This window comes from Fusarium coffeatum (assembly GCF_003316985.1).
Source record: "Fusarium coffeatum strain FIESC_28 chromosome Unknown BRIP53273_contig_38, whole genome shotgun sequence".
Classification (NCBI taxonomy): Eukaryota; Fungi; Ascomycota; class Sordariomycetes; order Hypocreales; family Nectriaceae; genus Fusarium; species Fusarium coffeatum.
The window spans coordinates 63,315-84,976 of record NW_022157835.1 but is presented as its reverse complement, the minus strand read 5'-3'; the positions used below and the strand labels follow the sequence as shown (position 1 = coordinate 84,976).

Genomic DNA, 21,662 nt, shown 5'->3' with positions numbered 1-21,662 from the left:
CACAATAATGATCACAGATACAACCGAAGCCATCTTTGACGGCCCTGCCCACAACGGGGCCGCCGTCACCTTCTTTGGAGGGATAACTATCACTAACACCTCTTCTCTCTTCTGTTGTAATGTTTAATCCTGTGACCATTACCGAACTTCTTGCCACATTACTTGGAGGCATCGCTCATAGGGTAAAGCTTATTTCCTATTTGACTACCCATGATCGCCGACATCATCTTCACCTCGCCATAGCCCAGCTTGTTACTAGCCTCGGTCGCTTGTTGTGAGAAGGTCACGATAGTTCCTTCAACAAATCGGTGCTAAAGTAGTGTTAGTTTCTATGTAACCACCGTCACGCTGGCTAACATACTTGAAAGATGGCTCTCTGCTGGCCAAAGAGATAGTCTTCGTCAACGGTAAGTTTGTAACCTGTCTCGGTCTTCTCAATCTTCGATGACTTGAAATTCTCAAGCATTTCTTCTAAGACAAAGAGAAAGTTGGTCTTCTCGGGTTCATCGGCTGTCAACGTTAGACCGAATAACTAGCGTAGAGGAGCCCTATACATACCACGAGTATTTGTGAACTCTATACGCATGTAAGTCTTGTTAAACTCCTTCATGGTTTGCCTCCATGTAACAGGCGTGGGTATCCACTTGGCCTCTTCCGGAATGGTAAAGACGTCAGATTCTTTGACAGGCATTTTTTGTATTCGTAAAAATAAAGGGCTCTGCGATTTCGGAGATAAGATAAAGAAGCTTTGATGCGACTGGTGAGAGGTAAATGGCTTTCACATCGTTCTTATAGTCTATCAGTATCTTATAGCCATGGCGCCAGTAACACACTGTGTCCGCGTCAGCCATTACCTTTTCGAGCTTCTAGGCCACTGTCGGAAGTCATCTCACCTCGGTTAGGGTCAGCAGAGTCTAGATATCTTCCAAGCACCTAACTAACCAACAACGTTCGAAAAACTGCCGCGTGATGGGCGTAGTGCAGCAGCTACTCAGGGTTTGCTTCTAACACATCTGGTGATAAAGATGCCCGCAATGCGTACTTAATAAAACAACACTTTGTAGTGCAGCAGATAGTCAAGTAAACCTCGGGATGCCCGTTGATACTATGGGGGGAACTGGTTCGCCAGACTAACCCTGGAGCTCCACACCATAGCCGATTTACAAGGGTAGCCGCTCCCACATCCCGGACTACTGAAAGACCCCGGCTTAGCTTGAATTGTGACAAGCTTATGGTTGGTTCCAGGGCTTACATGTCTCACAGCCTCTGTAGGTTCTAGAGCGCAGTTGAATGGAGAGAAACCAGCCTAAATATAAGCGAGGTCTCGATCGTTTTGCAGCCAACTGGCTAGCCTAATCTGACATTCAGCTGTCGATGGCCACAGCTGAGCACCGTTCCACTATTGTGTGATATTGGTTGGAATTTGCATAAGTGCTTGTTGCATTGCCTCTCAATGCTGGCCCCCTCGCGTTTCAGGATGTCCTTTTCGGACTCTTAGTCTTCCTCATGATACGGAAGATTATTGATGGTTCTAGACTGGGGAATGTGATTGCTCAGAACCTGAATAGTGGCTGGCTGTGCTGGAATTTCAGCTTGCGGCGGAAACGCCCCGCTGGAACTAAACCCGGACTCCCTGAGACATCATATTCCAGCTAAAAACATCGGAAGTTAATCTCAGTTTTTCCAATTCCAGTGAGTCAACCCTTAGATTTCCACATCAACCTGGAATGGGACTTTTAAATGTCTGTTCTACTATGACTTATTTTAGAAGTCCTTAAATATAATCTACCAGAGCGCATTGAATCTCAAAGGCAATCTTTTCGCCCCAACCCTCGTTGTGGTTTTTGAATCCGTATACCTTGCAGGATTCGCTCCTCTGAACAGCCCTGATTGCCCAATACCTTTCGTCTTCATTCCCCTAGTACACGAAAATGCACCTCTCTTGGCTCTCTTCCGTTGCTTTGCTTATCCAAGTGTCAGCAGCATGGACTCTCCCACAGTTCGTCCTCGCTGACCCTGACAAACCTACATGTCATTGCAATCTTGGAACCGATGGCGCGGAATATATTTGTGGAGATTCACGTCTTGGGCCCGTCGACTTGCCGAAAGAGCTCATTCTGGGTACCGTCATGTCAAGATACGACCGTTTTGGGACGCTCACGCCAGTTGGATTCATCAATCAATGGTGGAACGTCTCGGAAAATGAAGGCAAGGGTGGTTGGGACTACCCTAAACAAGGTGGGTTCTTGTTGGATGAGAGAGATATTCCCGTCAAGGCCAATATGACACTTCCAGTGGGAACTCTAGTGGATCGTTTCGGGAAAGAGTCCGGTAAGAGGCTCTACCAAAAGACCAATGAGTAATGCTGATAAATACAAGGGAAATATCTTACTCTGGCTGCTACACCTTTCTCGCAACGATCCCTTGCTCCAGATTCGTTGAACACGCATAACGGGAACTTTACATACGGCTACCATGTGTACAATGTCACCAAGAATTTCATAGTAGAGGCGGGCCCAATCGCACCGGCTTTCGGTCAGCCAGGTCTTGGAACGCAGTTCTGGACTGGGGGTCCGGGATTGAACCTCAGTGTTAGCAAGCTGCTGGACGAAGGTTACTTGGAATTCATCGCATCAACGCAGTTGGATATTGTCAAGATAGGTTGCGGGCAATAGCTGGGGAGCCCTTTCTCTTCTTTCTTTTTGGTCACCTTATCAGATTTATTGAGTGCATAATGTAGACAGCGACAGATGGAGAATAAGAATCAGCCATGGGCGGCTTTACTTCAAAAGAAGCGACCTTTGCAACCTCAGTGCTTTCAATCTTACCCCACTTCCGGTGCTGACGGAAAGCGTTCCGAACACTGGCCAAGATATTTACTTGCAGGCAAGACATTGTCTTACTTCAGCATCCAATTGAGAAGTCCGGAGGGGGACACCTGCGTTGCCCTTGGCCTGAATTACTAGCGGCTTAGCAAGACCTGAACTCAGACGTATAATGTCCAATCACAATAGGGTATTCCTTCACCATGATACGGACCGTACCGACTGCAACCTTTAATTTCTCCATGCGACTAGTGTTATCTCCGAATGTGAAGGGTACTAACTAATGCATATAAGCTTGAAGCGCTCACTGCACTAGGTTTAAAAATCCTTTCTTGCGTTAAAGGTTGATATACGGCTCAAGGATACGTGTCCCAGTCAGATGTCATTCAGTCACCCTAACGTGTCTTTGTTTCAGTTGTCACATTTACGCCACCTGTCACTTGAGTGAAGGGTCGAATGCGACGTCTTTTTAAGGGAGTTCCGAAACTTCCTCATAAACAATAGGTAGATATACGAAGGTATGCGATGGAACCAATGGATGCCCAGCCTCTACACTAAGGATGACCCGTTGCCGGCACGGCAAACTAAGCGGGCCGCCCACCTGTCAAGCATGTCAGTGGGGGAAATGAATCTTGCATATGACCAGTCGGAATTCGATCGGCTTGTGCCGAGCGGATCATTGCAGAGATCTCATACGATGTTTATTGCCGCTGAAGGCAGGGGTGTCCGGGAAAGGGGGTCGGGGTATGCCAGTCGCTGAAATCCCTTGATCAAAATCCCCCACGTCACTGTACTCACTTTCCCGCATCGACTTGGCGAATTCGATCTCTAAGATTACGGGCTTACGTCGTACAGTGACCCATAGGATCTGGAATCTACGTGCAAATTTGATGAGGCCGTGAAATGGGACCACGTTCGGCTGCATGTACCTAAAATGTTGAGCTATAGTGATTTGATCTGGGCCACAGGCCTGCATGGCAGCCACAGTACCCGTTGTAGCAAGCGTTTGTAGCAACGTCACCTTCAAAGTACAGTCTCTAAGTATTTGGAGACAACAGCAGGATATTCGATCGAAGAGTTTGAGTCTCGGTATATTTGAGATAAACAATATCAGGGAATCCTCAAATGCGTCGAGTCAAAGGGTTCAATCGAAATTAGGGATAACGGCGGCGCAGTTGAGAGAGGTTGCCAAGGACGCCTCGTTACAGGGCCAATAGCAAGTCAAAGCTCCCTGCAAACAATATTTTTTCTTAAACCCGCGTGCATTTTGACAAATAGTGGTGGTCAATGTAACTATCCATCTTTGTCATAGACTGTGCATATGAGAACAGTCTGCAAGTCATCGTTAATGGATCCAAGACTGCAAACTTTCGCGGAATCGGACTGTCAGGGTCTTTTGATCGGCCGCTGTGGACTGAGGACCTGAGACAGACATATATGTCTGAAATTCAATCCTTATATCCGACAATCCTGAGTTGGCTTTACCGGCGAGGCCGATTCAAAACGAGTATGCTCTGATTCGTTGATCAAGTTGCATGCTTCAAGTGCTGAGACACGATGTGAGATTGCGGGGAAAGGACGGGGGCGTTAAAGAGTCCAGCCAGCCACGAACTACGAGGTATACCGAAAAGGAATGAAGTGACTCAAACTCTTCATTTCACTTGAACAAATTGTCGTTCTCATCCAATCCTCCAACAAAGATCTACTCGAGCTGATGATTCATAGTGGTTCAGAGAAATGCAGCAGTTTCATTTCTTGGTGGCTGCTGCCAAGAGTCCTGTCGCAGTACACAACGACTCATGTTTCTACTTTTGACGCAGAGTCACTTTCTCAAATAAATGGACGAGATAAGCTATAATGCCAACCGTATGTTCATGGTAAGTCTACTAGCAAAATCGTAATCAATCTATTTGCCGTTACAAGCGACTCTAGCCGTACCTTTTTGTACACACAGGAATATTGATATGTACTTAAGAAACAAGGCCTGTACTCGTATCAAGGGGATCAACGTCCCTTGCTTCACTGTCTCGCCAACCTAACGTCAGCAGAGGTGAGAGGCTGAAACTCGCGGTGAGATACATACGATCACATTGACGGATCTCACTTTCAACTTCCTCTTTGGCTTTATCATGCAGCCCTTGAGGCAGATGTGAACTGACCGCTATACGCCAAGCCTAACCAGAGACATATATCACATACATCGGAGGAGATTTGCTGTTGTGGATTGTCTATTGCAGAATGGGTTCACAACTGCAGTGGCCACTCCAATGGGATCAGAAACAGTAGCTGCAATTCTCCAGAATTATTCCAACATCCCAAGCCTCCATCTCCTCTTTCGGTACCTTAGTACATACATCAAACAGTGAATTCAATATTTTATAAATATAGCCCCATGGGCCAAACATTCGTCCAGTCCTTAGCATCTTCGTCTCACACTCTTAACTACTGTTAAGATACCGCATCGCCGTCGTCTACTCTCTTGACAACAATTTCGAACACGATGGGCGAAAACGTTCAAGTCCCCAAGACCTTCGTAGGGTTGAACAAACTCGCTGCCTTCCCTCCTGATGCGCAGGAATCAGTCAAACCAGGTCGTTGGTACATCAAAGCATCCAAGAAAGGAAAAGCACCGACGAATGAACATCACCGCCACAACCTCTGGTTCAGCACAGAGGTGGGCTCTACCTTATCCCAGCGACGTGTATATGACGGCTAATCCTTCCACCAAATTAGCCGTTGACAGCCTTCGATGCCCAGAGGCCTAAAAGTATCCAGTTGATCACGTACTCCCACGGAAAGGCCGAGGAGGCCACTGCCAAAGGGTCGACCTGGTTCGAAATCCGTATTTGCAGCAACCCAGATGATGCCAAGAAAGGCATCTCCAAGAAGGTTGATGGCCAGAAGCTAGAGTGGTTTAGTCACGCGCACCAATTCCAGAGCGAGGAGGAAGAATGGGTATGACATCCTTCCATATTCACGAGGGCTACGCTGACAACTTTGTGTCTAGTGTCTTGGTCGTGTTTTCATGCATGATGAAAACATCCTTAGTCATGTGGAAGTAAGTACTGTATCTACCTGCAGAGTCTGCCTTACAGCCACTGATTTTCTCTACAGGAGAATGATATTATTGCCGTTTATATCTGTGCTTCTGGCGACCATTTTAACCACGCCAAGGAAGGATACCTGACCTTTGACTACGGCAGCTACAAGGGCTGTGGAAGTAAGTCCAAGTCGTACAAACTAAGTACATGAGCAATTCTAACACATCGATTACAGTTCATCTCGAGCTGCCAGACCCCAAGAACTCTCCTGAGGTCCTGGTCTATGGCGAGAATCGTCGAGAATGCTTAATGACACCAGTTTCTAACACTACCCGCACTTCTGCCAAGAATGCAGTGTTTGTCGATGGTGGAGTCGATCTCATGGATCGGCTGCTGCAAAACGACGCCAAGAATTGGAAGGTGCAAAAGCACTACCTCGAGTCAAAGAGCTCTACACTTGACCCTCATACAATATTCGAGCTGGAGGGTGTCAAGAAAAACAAGAAAGGCGAGAAAGTGACCAGTGGCGATTATGAGACTGCCAAACAGTATACACTTCTCGGCAGCAATACTTCTCCGCTACCAGCACAGAACCTAGTATCTGAGACAAAGCCGAAGATCATTGTCTGGAATGACTTTGGAGTCCTTAGGGACGAGGCGACAGCCAATACTGCACGGTCTGATGCTCGGCTACTCATCTATCAAATGCAAGCTCCTGTATTCCAAGGAACTCTTTGGGAAAAGGCTGTGCAGGCTACCATGCACCAGGTTGAACTCAAGCACAAGCACTCTGCCAACGCCAAGAAAGGCAGTCAAAAGGTTCTCATCGTCATTGATGCTGAGGACCTTCGTGCCCATGGTTTCCACATCTCTCGCCGTGTATCCTGGGAGAAGACTATGGAAGATTTCCGTGCTCACTTCCCCGAGTTTATCAAGGACATACACAAGGATATGCACGTGATTGTGCGTCTGGGTTACGAAGGTGCCATTTACGTACCACTCAAATCCGGCATCACCACGAATGCGCATGCGCGTTTCCAATTCGATTGTTACTTGGTGCCTGACAAAATTGAGGGCGATCTCCTTCGAACTCACAATCGCAACATCCCAGGTATCGACATGGCGTTCCTTGCTGGTCTGACAGCCTCGCTTGTCAGAGAATCGAACGATTCACTTAATGCAATCAGCGAGACTCAAGTCCAAGCCGCAGTGGATCTCGGTCTGGCTTGGTCCCATCGCTTTGCAGCTGTACGTTTCTGCAAGGACTCGAACGGCATACTCAACTACCCATGCCCCAAGCACTTCGACAACGAGAAGATCAAGCCGAAGCTTATCCCTGTCAAAGCGGAGGAAATGGGGACTGATGGCAACTGGTCTCTGTTCAACCGCCTAGCAAATGTCAGAAACACGGTCAGTAGCGAAATAGTCACCAAGGGGTCGACAGCATGGCTTGAAGGCGAAGTCCCAACTGCTCGATTCGGAAATCTCCTTACTGCAGATCGGAAAGAGATCGAATGTTTCCGATCCACTGCTGCTGTTATCGACGAGTATCTTGCTTCACCTCCAGGCAAGCCTCTGTCTCTTGCTGTCTTCGGATCACCTGGTGCTGGAAAGTCCTTCGGAGTAAAGGAAGTCATTAAGACCATGTTGCCTGACGCTAAGGGTCCTATCGAGGTCAACCTTTCTCAGTTTATGAATCATTCTGAGTTGCTATCTACGTTCCACAATATTAGGGACATGGCGCTGGCTGGGGATATGCCGGTCGTGATGTTCGACGAGTTCGACAGTGTCTTCGAACAGCAGGAGCTGGGTTGGCTGAAATACTTTCTAGCACCTATGCAGGATGGCTACTTCCTCGAAGATGGTCAACAGCGAAGTTTGAAGAAGGCTATTTTCATCTTCGTAGGCGGAACATCATCAAACTGGGCTGAATTCACCCAGGGTATGGATAAGGACGCAGACCAGAGGCCTGGTAGTCCTGCTGGTGGTGATGTTAAGACGGAGAAGGAGAAGGAAGACAAGGACAAGAAGGCCAAGAAGCCCGACTTCGTCAGCAGGCTGAGTGCGTACATCGACATCAGGGGTCTCAACAAGATGGGCAACAACGACGAAATGTACAAGGTCCGACGAGCAATGATCCTTCGAAGCACTCTCGCAGGCCGACTCGACTTACGCGGCAAGGATATTCCTATCGATGGCAGGGTTCTAAATGCCCTACTGGAGCAAGAGAAATTCCGCCATGGTGCCCGGTCTATCTCCCTTATTCTTCAGATGAGCGCCTTGTCTGGGCGGGCCGGATTTGAAGCTTCTGCGCTGCCATCTGATGAGCAGCTCGCCATGCATCTTGATGTGGCCAAGTTCAAGGACAATATCCGAATGGACCTTCATGGCGACAAGGGCCATGCGGGCGAGGCCGAGAACGCGGCTGACAACAATGCGGATGGGTACACGCAGATTGATGTTGAACTTCGCAGGGTCTTGATGAGCAGACCACGTGATTGAGGTATTCTTCAAAAATAGTGATATAAGGGTATGGTGGGGGAAACTGTGGAGGTATCTCGGTTAGCACTTATCTTGATTTTTAACGACTTGATGTAGTATGGCTTGTTAGGTATTAACGACTGAATCTTTTCTCTTAGCCTCTAGCGAGCGAACTTGATAGTCTCCGTGGATGAGACAGAAAGTTAAAAACCGTAAGCAGTTTTCTTTAATACCCTGGATTTAAAAGCAAAGAGATTCTTTATGTAATAAAAAGCTTTATCCATACCTTTGTTTGCGTTATCTTATCCAAGTAACACGGCCGCTTAACATTTCTGCCACCACTGTGGCTTACGCGAGAGAGCAGGGAAAAGGTAGTTCGTCAGGATTCATATCGGTCAAGTCTAACCTAGAGTGGGTTCCTCCTAACCAATTATAGATGTCCCTTCTTCTCAACACCTGGTTAAGCCGTCGCTTAAATATCGGCTAGCTCTACGTCAGAGCGCCTGTCGCCATTAGATCTAGGAAGTCTTTCCAGATCAAACATGTGGACCTGAATATTCTTTCCTAGCTGGCAAAGTGAAATCTTCATCAAATTCCAATAGCGCATAATAGTTCCCAACCCCAAAGTGAGCAGAATGAGGACAGTGGATAAGATGAAGAATGACAACTTGTGAGGGCGGAGAAAGTCAGGCGTAGCTTTTTCAGGCAAGGATAGCATAGCGGCTGCTAGCAGAGTCGGGTAACAAAGCTTCGATTGTTAATTGGCTGGGTGACCAAGTTGCTTATCGCAGAGACTGCTGAAGTATCACACTTACAAACATTAAGAAGCCATTTTGAGCCCGGACATCCTTCCAGGCTTTAGCTTGAAGGCTTGAATAGTGGATCTCTTCGTCAATCATCGCAAGGTGTATCTAGTTTAGGCATTATTAGCCTGGATCAATAAGTCACTAGGTAGGGGGACTTACTCCTCTTGAAAGCTCGTCACACAATTCACAGAGTTCTTGAAGGTCGCACAAAGTCATCCTCATATCGCTGAAGGTGAGCGAAATCTCAGGTAAACATGTGACGGAGAAGTCACTATCAACGTTATCTCGTATTCTGGAATTGTCCCAATGGTTGATTGTTCCTTTTAGACACTGGAGCAATAAGTGCAACAACTGTTTGGTTTGACGAATCCAAATAAGACCCTTGTCAAAGTCTAGCCTTTTTTCTGATGTCGTGTTCCCTGTGAATTTAAAGGTCTGTGGCACTGCTCGTTAGTTTAGTCAAATGGGACAACGTAAGTAATATGATCTTACGTTTACGTATCTTCAATGTTTAGTCGTAGTTTAAGGACCAGACACTGCCATTCCTCGTGAAAGCTTTTTACTCGGGTGTCCAGAACACATAAGAAATAGTCCCTGGGATCCAAAATCGGGTGGTCGGCGCCAAACGTACCCTCTAAGAAAGGGTCTGTCCTAACACTATCCTCGCCGTCAGTACAGTAGCCGTAGAGATCTTCGCGTCGACTTTCGGATTGGAAGTATGTGTCAACTAAACATAGTCCTGTCCAATGACAGCGATCAACCCCGGTAATTGATACAGAGGTCTGAGCTTCGCAGAGATAATCGGCCTCGCCAGAGTATGACTTTGATACGGATCCTGCTCGGAGGAAGCTGATATCACGAACTGTTCTTAGAGATTCGCCAGATCGCTTCGATCTGCTGTCCTGCGGTCGCATTGCTGTCGTTCTCCAGACGTAGGTAGGTAAGCAAAAAGACATGTGGAAATATCCCTGGGTTTCCGTTAGTTCCTCTAATTACCTTTGATACTTGAGCTGTATCTCACATCCATACCTGCAAAGAAAGAGAAATACCCGGCTGAAACTCCAAATACTTGTATAAGATATAGCCCAAGGCCTTTGCCTGCGAATTCCTTACTGTTGCAATAAGAACTGCGATTCCGTATTTGTCGATGTCCTGTATATATCTAAAAGAAGTATCAGTAGCGGGCAATGACCCTGTCACAGTGTGTCTTACATCAATCTCCGGTCTGCACTAAGCAGGAGAGGCCAATCAACTGGCATGGGTGGTTTGAACCGCTAGTGAGTGTCAATCTAGAATAAGCAGACGTCGTTGTGAAGGTGACTGACCCGTCCTCTCAACCTTTGGTAAAGGCTTTCTACACTTAGAGGCTCATAGTAGCCCAAAGAGACAGAGTCCATGCCATCATTCGTTCGATCGTCAAGCAGACAAGTCTTTCGGGATAAAAACCCAAGCAGGCCCGCGTATGTAGGTCCAGTAGCGAATAGCAGTCGTAAACCGTTTGCGTAAATTCTGTCAGGCGACTTATCTGACGTCCGGCTCGTAATCGTTCGAATAATAGAGTGAGTAGACTCTCACCCTCCTCGTCTGAATCCTCATCATCTATGTACAGACTGCACTCCGATTCCAAAAGTCTTTGAATTCTGTCTTGAGACTTGTCTTCGGACGAGAAACAAGTGCTGCCGCCTTCTGGCTCAACATCAACTTTTCGCAAAGCTGGTTTATAGGTCTTCACACCCTGTCCAACTCGAGGATGTCGGCGCTGGCGATAGCCTGTCTTCTTTGTCCTCTTCCTTCTTTTGTAGCTGCTATACTGCTCAAAACTTTGGGATGCTGTTGCTGATAACTCATATTTAGCCTGGAGTTTGCTAATCTGGGCATCGAGTACCGGGGAGCGACTCGCTGTAACCTGAACATTCGGCCAGCTGTCGATTGATATAAATCCCGCCGTATTTGGTAGGTTGTCATGTCCATCAGATGGCCCCGAAGAAACCCGAAACTCACTCAATGTCGTATGGTTCGGAAGCTGGCCAGGCTCTTCAAGGATGGAACTCGAATTTGAGGATAGACTAGAAAGGTTTGGAGGTTCTATCAGCGAGTTTTGAATGGTAATCTGGGTAACGATAGTAATTGGTCCCTGGAGTCCGCACTCTAAGGCCCGGAAGATTTCTGTTGCAGCGATAATGTACGCAATTCGGGTACCAGGACACCCACTGACCAAATGACCATACAAGGTGCCCGATGTTTCATCAACCACCGTGGCGCCAGAATCTCCTTCTGCAACGACTCCGTCTAATTGGACCCCGTAAAGTTTTTGAGGGCGCTGTTGGTTTCCCCTGCCTAGAAATGTTGTTCCAGGTACCAAAATGCCCTTCACCACACCACTCGAGCCTGTAATAACGATGACTCGACGCTCCTCGCGCCCAACGTCCGCAACGTCATGAATCGCCATCGGTCTCGTGTTATTAACTGTGCCTGAAAGCACTATATTGATTTGGTCAACCTCCCTTGGCGAATGGATTGACACAAGAGCATAGTCAAGGCCTGGTGTGTCTCTATCTTTGGAATGCACAGCAATTGTCCCCACCCTTATGATAGGTGGTTGTTCAAGGCCCTTAGTTCTGTAAGAGCCAGTAGGATCCTCGTTGGTGGTTGTGTAGTCTGCATTCGCGTGGCTTCCGTAGCCGAGAGTGTTTGCCTCTGTCTTCTCTGTCTTTGCATCCGATGAATCAGATTGGGACAAATTGAAGATGGACACGCTGGCTCTGCGCAAATCCTGTTCGAAGACAGAGAAGTCGTCGCCGGAGTCGCTGTCACTTTGACCATCGGAGGAACAGGCATCAGGATCCAGCCTTGAAGGCTGATGGGCACCATTGGGCAGGTCGGCAATGTGCCCAACAGTCAGCTGATAGAATCTGCCGTTATTTGCAACAACAACCCCGCCCGTAGAGTGTCGGTAGACCTCCATAGTATCAGGATGCGTGACGAAGAGTCGCCTTCCCACGGTTGCACTGTCCGATATTGCAAAGATCGGGATACCGGCAGCTGGGTCGGAAGCATTGTCAAGTACCTGACCTAGTGGTTTGACTTCGAGAGCTAACTCTCTGACTGGGACCAGTTGTTCAAGTGGGAAATCAATTGACCCGAGACAGAAGCCAGGATTATTGCGGATGACTGGGCTGTGCCGCAAAGATTCTTTAGCTCGTCGGCCGATCGATACATCTGCACAACATATCATTACGGTCGGCCGAGAAGCTTCCTGGGTCCTCCCGATCATATAAACGCGGAAGTAAATATCGCCATCATTTATATCGACGTTCTTCAAGAAAGCCTCGATTTCTGGCTGGATATCTTCTTCAAATTTCTCGAAAGCTGTACCCTGAGGCCACCAGGCTTTCTTTCGACCAAGCCTGTTGGTCTCGATCTCGAGACCGCAGCACTCTGCCGCATTGGGCCACTTTTGTCGAAACCGCAGCATTTCTACTGAAGACGAGGTATGCCAGATATGATGTTGATCCTGGTTAGGGAGGAACCTAACATCAAGCTTTGAGTAGATTGCCGGCAGAACAAAAAACGCGACAGGACGAGTGACTGCCTGCTAGGTGTGGTTTGGGAATTCAGGAAACCCTCAAAGGCGACAATTGATGTAATTGTTAGTTGTGCGGCAAAGGCGGCAGCAGAAAATATTACAATTGGAACATGGGAAAAGTAATTGGGCCACGTCGGCAAGTCAGCAAAGGTGTTTCAAACCACACGAGGAAATGAGGCCCGACAAGACGCCCAGTTAATATGAGGATATCATACCTCAAGACGTTGATTGGACCACTCTCCAGTACTTGCAAGTCTGCCTTGTGCCACAGAAAAGCTCTTGCATCCATGGTGGTAGGCTTAAGTGGTTTGAGTGGTTTGGAATAACGTTGGGTTTCGGGCGATGCCCAATTGCACATTGCGCAAACCTTTTATACAGGGCATAGACCTTCGGTACATAACGTAATGCGTGTCTCGAAAAGAGGAGGCGACAGCCACTAAATCTAGTTATAAATCCTAACGAAACAGAACCTTCGCACAGGCTTCTCGACTCGGGCATTGGCAAGATGGAGCTCCAACAGCCGGAGCCATCTAAGGGTTCTGGTTCCCAGGAACTGGTCCGCCTAATGTGGAACTTCTCTACATCGCGCGTTAAGCTTTTCAACGGCGATCCAGTTGGGGACCTGTGTCACTCCGCATACTTCGAATATTATCAACATCAATGGGGGCTTACAGTGGCCCATTACGATGGGAAGTTCGTGGCCCTAAAGACGCCGGAGGCTATGAACCAACCTGTCCAGCAGTTACATTGTAATCAATCTCGCGCCGAACTTTTGACATTCATTAAAGGCATGAGTGAGGAACATGTGTTGCAGGAGGCATGTGAGAGCTCTTTAAATCTGGCAGTGCGGCTTTTACTCATGGTGAAGATCGGAGCCATTAAATACCAGTTCCATGTCCGCCGGTGCCTAGGCTGGAATGAAGGGTTTCCACGCGACTTTATCAAAGCAAGATTGGGAAAAGAGCCCGTTCTGGATTTCAAGGACATCAAAATTCCTAAAGCGTTCAATGGATGGAGTCTAGAGAAAGTGGGCGGCATCAAGATCTGCTTCGATAACAACTTAGCAGATCACTGGCTCCTTGTTGAGGATGAATCGAAAGTGCTGGTCTTTCCTTATGTATCTTTTCTAGAAGTACAGAGACTGAAAGGGTTGGTAAACACCTTGAACCGATGCTGCTAGTGTACTAAATTCCATGGCAGTGAAGAGTCTTTGTTTCCGATCGGCTTTGCTGAAGAGACCTTGCGAACTCTCGCTCTGTTATTCCCCCAATCCTTAGTCAGCGGTTCAGGCACCAGAAAAGGATCTCGGAAAGCTTGGTTCAGCGACCTCTGTTCTAAACGAAGTATGTTCGAAATTGACTCGCGTCTGAGTAAGTGTGGCACCCTCCAAGCGGAGGATCGCCAGATCAAGGACTTCAAATTCTGGAGAGACAGGCTTGTTATTCTCAAACAAGCTTACGACGAAGCCACACCCTCAAGCTTGACACAGATCTGGCATGATAACCGGAATGGCGTGCAGTGGTACACCTTTTGGCTTGTAATTCTAATCTTTATTATTACGGCTATCTTCTCAGTTCTTCAATGTGTTCAAGGCGGCTTTCAAGCATGGGGCAAGGGTCATTGAATTACAATATGGTATACTTCAGGTCGCGCCCTATGAGAGAGCCGTTAGTACCTAGAGCCAGAACTGGGGAGATGCCTGCTTCTACGTTCCACTAGTTCCGGGGATAGTAAGATGTAAAATGGCATTTGCAGTTGCAGGCTGTATCTCTAAGCACAATCTTTGGTTGAACAGCTTGTATTTACACGGCATTGCCATCAGTCCTGTCTCTGATCTTATAAGTACCCCAGTAGTTATAGAACACATGAAATAGCGTTGAGGAGACCAATGATGAAGCAGAGAGTGGCCGGCAAATCTACGGCGAACGATCTCGTTGTATGCATCTTCAACCACCGTTCAAGTGATTCAGTACTTGGAGCATCACAACCAATACGCCGTATGCTGGCAAACAGGTTGATCTCCCTTGGACCGAAAATGATTAGATGGCCGGCCGCAAACGAAGCTCCAGTTAGGTAAGACAGGATGGGAATCCAATCCCCTGAGGCGTTCCAGATAGTTGTGGCATTCGCCATCCCACCCGCTGAACTCAGCGTAAAGCTTCCAAAAGCGACTCGCGTTCCTGTTGGTTGCCAGTTGGCGAACCATCGCGGTAGCAGCTCATTGGCTTGCGCTCGATATACCCGTTTTGTCCAACAAGAAAGGAAGAAGTATTCGTCGTAGGTAAATTGTAAGCTGACGATTGATGATATGACCGGTAGAAGACGCAGGAGTTTGGTCGGTAGAGCAAGTCCGAAGATGATTGATAGCAGGAAATTTGCAATCAACAGTTTAGTAACTTGTCGTAAAGTCTTGCCAAAGCTGCTAGACTCAGATTGTATTGTGGTCATTGTGGGTTATGATATTGGCAATGGCAGAAGTAACCATATAGCCGACGAGGAGAATGAAAAGATGTAAGTCAGTCACGGAAAGAGTCCTGAATACATTCGTATTTATACCAGAAGAGTGGCAAAGGTTCCTGCTACCATTCTGGTCCTAGGTCTGAGTAAGCTGAGGGGTGCTTGATCTTGACTGGCTCGCTATTACGCCCCAACCTATGAGAACGCTCATGTGCCTTTATAGTCAGATTGCCTAAATACAATCACAATAAGATCCTCGCATAGCCCGGTTATATAGGTACAACAACTTTGAAGTTGTCATCCTGCAATAGATATTGCTTCTTTGAATGTCTTTGTTAGACCTTTCGGTGGGATTTCCTGTATGAAGTCGGCAAAGTTCGCCTTGACCAGAGTCAGGAACTTCTTGAGGCCCCAGCAATGGCTGAGAGATGCGTAGAGAGTTGAAGGATCGATCGTGGTTATGTCAGGGCAAAGTCTCGTCTCACCATCGCCTAAAGCAATGAGTCTACTGGGCAACTCTTTGGGTGTATCGCCAATGTGCGCCAGACAACTATGACCCGCATTGCAATCTCGAAGCCATCTTTTGCTCTGTTCGTGAGAGTGAGATAACTTATCTTCCTCCCCAGTCGAGCTGAGATACGTTTCTGTGTCCAGGTTGAGCTATTCTCCACATACCTCAACGATGCGCTCATACCTTGCTGAACATAAGGAATCAATAAAGCCCTAGCTTGCCACACTTCCCTCTCCACGTACATCTCTGTTGCAGGATCTTCACACCAATACATATTGACGTAGAACAATATCCCTTTCTCTGGGCGGGTTCCGTCGGAGCAACTATGTATGTCAAGCGTTCCGACGTTGCTGTCGCTCTCCTCAGGAGCATTTGAGGGGTACAGGGACTTCCTGTTGATCAAGAGTTGGGCGCAGAGACGACAACCATCCTTGGTCGCCGCCTGGACTTCGGCAACGGTATCATGCCATCTGAAATGCAGCTCAAGCCGGTCTTTTGGAGGCCAGCAAATAAATGGTTGTTTGCATTTTTCACGGAGTGATTCTGGTGTTTGAAGAATGACCTGTGAAGGAGGCGTGGCTGTGTGAGTTTTGTGAGTTTTGTGAGTCATCTGTAGAGGGAAGTTAAACCATCGTAACCATTAACTGAGCAACATTTAGATACCTTCTGAGCGTAACTGAACAGACTTTGATAAGACCTTGTGAAAAGAAAGATATTAAATTACGGGTATAAAGGAAGTAACCAAATCTCTCTGAGGATGAATCTTCAACCCCGCTCCAAGAAAGAAAGCTACTGGAAGTCCTATCTAGCCCTTTCAGGTTAGTGCTTACGTGTGTATACTTAGAAAGAAGACTTCGCTTCAAAGTAAGGTATATTAAGTCAACTACAATAGGTATGTTGACGATAAGTGAAGCTAACTACTGAACTTAACATTTGATAGGATGAAGAATAATAGTTTATGAGGGCGCAGAAGACTAACTCTCACCGGGCGTCTTCCTCCCAACCACATACTGAGGTGCTTCATTTCCAATGTATGCAGGACCATACTGCTCAGCTGGAAGCTCTGTCGGTGGCACTCGAGTTACAGAGACGGACTGATGAGGACTCATATGGTGTGGGCTCAGAGGCTCAGACACTTCTCCCCAATGTCCAGTTGATGTAAGCGGACTGACAGTGCTCGGAGGGTAGGCCATGTTTGCTCCATTGAAGTGATACTGGTTTTGCGTCATGGAAGACTGGCGCCTCTCTTGGCGACGACGGTTGACCTTTCTACCAATGCAGAACCATACAAGAAGGAGAAGAGCTAGCCCTGCAGCGCCGCCAATGGCGATTCCAGCAATAGCACCGGTAGAGAGCTTGGACCCATGGTCCGACGAGCTGTGTGATGGCTTCGCAGGTGATGTACTGGTTGTTGAGGGAATAGAACGTGTTGGTGAACGCTCTGCTATCTCCGGTCTACGTCCCAGTAAGTCTTGAAGGGGCTTGTTCCCCTCGTCAAAACCGTCCTTGGGAGCCACGAGCTTTGCACCGCCTTCCTTATCTCCACCAGTGACATTGTACACGTCAGCGGGAACGACGTTCTCGGTAATTTTGGGGTCGTATATAGCCCAATAGGTCTCGTTGTTACCAGCGTTGTTGCTAGTACCAGTCCAGAAATTGTGCAGCGACCATGCATCATACGCTAGATCACAAGCGTCTGTGTCGGTGTACGTGCCTCCAATGACGAACAACTGAGACATGTGCTTTACCATGTTGCATGAAGCACTATAGTGACCGTACTCTGGCGGCAGTGTGGCATTTCCACGATGGTCTGGGTAGGCTTTGACCCAGGTGAACGAAGGAAGAGTCAAGATGTAGATATCGTTGAATGAAGTGGCGTTGACAACCGGTGGTTGCACGCTCAATCCTCCCCAGAGGTAACTATTGTTTTGTCAGCATAATGCTTCATGTTCAAGGAAGGTTTCCTTACATGTTGAAAGTGGACTTGTCAGGTGCCCACGCCACATCGACACAAAACTGACGTCGGTTCTGAGGTATCTCGCCCGTGGTTGTCTGAGTTGACCACAGTTTCCCTTGGCGTCGAAGACAAAGACTTCATCGAATGCCTGGGGAGCCTCTGTGTTGTTCCCATGGGGATCGACAATGCCTCCGAGGTACACAAGTAGTCCGAGAGAATCACCCGCCGGGATCCAAACCATACCTCCTTCGGCTCTCGGCTGTTTACTCGGGCCAGCGGCCTGGGTAAACTTCCCCGAGTCATAGGAGTAGGTATAGAAATTCGAGCTCATTGTTCGATCGTCGGTCCATCCGCTCATGGATGCGTTGCTTATCCATCCTCCCAAGTAGTAACCCATCCCGGTCTCGGAAACGCCTACGCCGGCACCATACGAGGCAATCTTCGGTGGGGGAGTTATGTCGGGAGTACCGAAGTCATCCCATTTGTCGTAGATGATGTCGTAGCTCAGCAGGCTGTAAGGCTCTTGGGAGAAACCGTTGTTCCATTCGCCGGCGTAAAGGTAAAATCGCTTATTGACGCTATCACCCCAAAGTATACCACCATGTACACTCGGGATACTAATTCATAGACTTCAGCATGGCAGTACAGTAATTGTTCCAATCATAGTTAGCGTACCTATCATTCTTGCTCAGGCTGATGTTCAAGTCCGGCCAAAGATCGCCACCTCGTTTCACGAGTTTATTAAGATCGTGGTATGCTAGCCAAGTATCTGGAGAAGGAATTCAGTCATTTAATTCTAGCCATGAGTTGCGTTAACTTACTAGAGTAGTTCTCGTGGGTTTGCTGGAAGTCATCAAAGTTGACCCAACCACCGTCAATGTAAAGTTTGTCGTCAATGACAGTGGTTTGGTGGGCGAATCTCCGACAAAAGTCATCCTTTGGGTTCTTAGCGGCCACGAGATGGATGATGAGTAAGAACAGAAGCATGGTTCTTGTCCACGCGGACTTAATGGTCTTCTGTAAAAGGCAATTCATGACCGCTCGTAACAAGGGAAGTGAATGAGGGAGGCGAGAGTCGCACTGCGGCAGGCTGCTCAGCTAATACCTCGGGGGGGATGCTCGTTGTTTTGAGCCAGGTGGTCATCATTTAGTTCACCCTGAACCTGCAGGCTGAAGAGGAGATTAACGCCACTGGGGCGGTCGACATGATGGAAGTGTAGAGTCATAACAGGGTATCTAGGTAAAGGGTGTCATGGGCCCAGAGCTATTGAAGCTTCATGTCGAATCAGGGCGGGAGAAGCCATGCCATGCCAGATCTAGACCAAGCGATCGCAATTTATGTGCTGGATGAGGCTCTACAGCTTGAGCAAGCATGGGAAATGCGCTAAGCTTATCAAACTGCTAACATAAGTGTTCCTCAGAATCCTGGCCAGCAGATGGATCCTCCACACATTTTCAGCAAAGATACAGTAAGAGCTCTAGTAAATTGAACGTTCACTTTCAGTAGTACTTAGAGTTACATTGAAGTTATAGTAGTAAACAAGGTATTACTGATACTGTAGAGTGTATACCTATACTTTTATTTTACTTTTTCCACCATATTACAAGCCTGTAATGCTTGATACCTAAGAGCAATCTACAGCGCATCGGATTTCAAGAGACAATTAAATGAAATGGATTCAGCTTGGCTTGAAGTACAGGATGACATGGTGTAAGGCTCAATTGAGTGCACCAATTACAGAAACTGATTAGCGAAGAATATTAGTGGCGCGTTGCAGTCGGCGTTCTCATCGGAAGCCACACCTTTCAGCTTCTGCACGCGGTTTGTCCCGTTGCTGCAATCCTTCAAGATGTCTAGTTGTACTAATCTGACCTCCGCGATTAAACGGACAGCTTTGCAGTGCGAACAAACTCTGATTGGTCCACGTGGGTAAATCAAGACAGGGCTTTCAAGCCTACAGCCAAACACGAAAATGTCTTCCGACAAGGCGCCCGCCTTATTTATGGCTATCATACATCAAAGAGATGATTGGAGCACTATCTATTGCTAGTAGGTCTGGCCTTTACTAGAGGCCCACTTAGACAAATGACAAGAGGAGTATTGATCATATGATGGACACGGGGTTGACGCCGAATTGCACATTGAGAAGGTATTGTGATACAGAGTTTTGCCCAGTACATACCAAAGTACAAGCTGCCCATGATGGTTGCTTGTGAGCTTATCAACCGAATCAAGTAACATCGAGGAGACCTGTAAGGAAGCAGAGAACGGCTGGCAGAGACCAAGGTGCCTCAATTGGTGGTGAACCTTTAAGCCAATTGCCATTGTATTCCCTTGATTTTTCTGACATAGGCCTCGCGCAATCGAGTGAGAAGAGAGAATTCAGTGGTAGCCTGCTTCTGGGAGGTGAAGCAATCATCAATCGACTCGAGGGTAGGTGGGGCATTGACGGAAAAGGTGTGTTTCTCTTCTGCTGGAAGCAGGGCTTTCATAGTCGTGAGAAGATTCAGGAAGTTATTAATGGCTTCAGGACTTTTGTTAATAATCTCGCTGGACTTGACTTGGAAGGTGGAGAGATACGTGTTAACGATTGGCATTTCGCTATCAGGCTGGCCAAGAAAAGATACATTATCGTGTTACTAATCTGACACTGAACTTAAAGCATTTATTAAAGATAGAAGTAATAGATACACATCAGAGGCAACATGTTACACCCGTCCAGATGTAGCCATCAGGCCTCTACTTATAGCAACTAAGAATAACCTTTGAAGTTGCTATATTTAAGTTTCGAATCCTAACCCTCTTCCTTCTCTTAACCTAGATAAGAGATAAGATGATAAGCACATCTTTCCACATCAAGATCTATCTTTGATAACCATCCACCAGCCCTAAAGGGAGCTCATTCCTGTAAGGGAAGTCCTCACTCAATCACGTAATTAAAGCCCCCAATCCGGTTAGTTTCGCATCTCCCCAGCTTGAACTGATCAAAACAGTGGCCGATGTATGCTTCTCACGTCAGCGGGAAACCTCCCAAGCGAGCAAATAAGACGACGGTTTTCGCATATAAACAGTTGTAACGATTCAGCCGCACAGGCCCACTGGAATCAAGACAGATTGTGACTGGTCTGGGCTTACCCCTCCGTTACATTGGCGAAAAGACAATCGACCGAATTCTCAACTCGGCCATTTCTACAGCTTCGGCTTCGCCGAGCTTTTACCAGCCTTGACAGTCGGGTAGAGTCTTTAGTTATTTATTTATCACGGCCTACTTTCCGTTCTCCAGTATAAACCTTGCATCAATGCGGATCTCGCCGATGAGCTTAATCGGCGATGCTACGTTACCAGCACAATTGTATCACCCCTGCACCATTGCCCTCAGCCCTAGGAAGCTAGGCGATACGGGCGCAGCTAATACTAATCTACAGCATCATTAAAAGTTTACGGGAGCTAAAATTTAGATACCGCTCGGTAGCGATGGATCAAAGTTAGCTTCGTTAAAATATAATGTATATCAGAACTGTCGCAGTAGTAGATATCGCAAATCTGAGCTTATAAAGTATCGGTACACATTCGTTGATTCAGTGTATCATTTGATCGTACAAAGAAGATTGTTGTCTTACAGCATCATAACATTCTTCCTTGGTAACATTCTCCCTGTCAATCTCACTTAATTCCAGTAAATGAGCGGCACAGGCTTACTAGGCTAAGGTAACTGCAATTCAGGTGGGCCCCGGCACAATCAGAATACAGGGGCGGGATATAAATTAAACGGCGATGGCCATTAGGTCCATTGAATGACAGGGATAATCCGCCAATGATAGAATAGCATCATTAAGCCCCCCGTGGACACAGCTACACAACTAGTATTTTGATTCGTGATACCTTCGTCAATTTGAGCGAGCGTACGATACACAGCCACGAATGACTGGATGCAAGGTAAGAACGGTCAGATTTTAGCGATGCCGCCTTTCGCCGTGGATTTGTTGGCAGGGTTCAG

At 47.3% G+C, this 21,662-nt stretch overlaps 5 protein-coding genes across 5 annotated transcripts; 2 read left to right on the top strand and 3 right to left on the bottom strand.

Annotated features, from left to right (window-relative positions):
* Positions 1-158: 158 nt before the first annotated feature.
* On the bottom strand, positions 159-691 carry FIESC28_01490 (uncharacterized protein; the record flags this gene model as incomplete). Its single annotated transcript, XM_031155640.1, has 3 exons — positions 159-311; positions 362-510; positions 559-691. The coding sequence occupies 3 exons, from the start codon at positions 689-691 to the stop codon at positions 159-161; spliced, it is 435 nt and encodes a 144-aa protein (XP_031020328.1).
* A 1,240-nt stretch (positions 692-1,931) lies between these two features.
* FIESC28_01489 (uncharacterized protein) lies at positions 1,932-2,675 on the top strand (the record flags this gene model as incomplete). The annotated part of the gene is made up of 2 exons (XM_031155639.1): positions 1,932-2,331; positions 2,380-2,675. The coding sequence occupies 2 exons, from the start codon at positions 1,932-1,934 to the stop codon at positions 2,673-2,675; spliced, it is 696 nt and encodes a 231-aa protein (XP_031020327.1).
* A 2,650-nt stretch (positions 2,676-5,325) lies between these two features.
* FIESC28_01488 (uncharacterized protein) lies at positions 5,326-8,368 on the top strand (the record flags this gene model as incomplete). Its single annotated transcript, XM_031155638.1, has 5 exons — positions 5,326-5,499; positions 5,559-5,780; positions 5,833-5,883; positions 5,940-6,045; positions 6,102-8,368. 5 exons carry the CDS (start codon positions 5,326-5,328, stop codon positions 8,366-8,368), a joined length of 2,820 nt encoding a protein of 939 aa, XP_031020326.1.
* Positions 8,369-10,513: 2,145 nt separating this feature from the next.
* Positions 10,514-12,628, bottom strand: FIESC28_01487 (uncharacterized protein; the record flags this gene model as incomplete). Its single annotated transcript, XM_031155637.1, has 1 exon — positions 10,514-12,628. The coding sequence occupies one exon, from the start codon at positions 12,626-12,628 to the stop codon at positions 10,514-10,516; it is 2,115 nt and encodes a 704-aa protein (XP_031020325.1).
* Positions 12,629-16,681: 4,053 nt separating this feature from the next.
* FIESC28_01486 (uncharacterized protein) lies at positions 16,682-18,651 on the bottom strand (the record flags this gene model as incomplete). Its single annotated transcript, XM_031155636.1, has 5 exons — positions 16,682-17,627; positions 17,677-17,690; positions 17,729-18,281; positions 18,340-18,433; positions 18,486-18,651. The coding sequence occupies 5 exons, from the start codon at positions 18,649-18,651 to the stop codon at positions 16,682-16,684; spliced, it is 1,773 nt and encodes a 590-aa protein (XP_031020324.1).
* Positions 18,652-21,662: the final 3,011 nt, after the last annotated feature.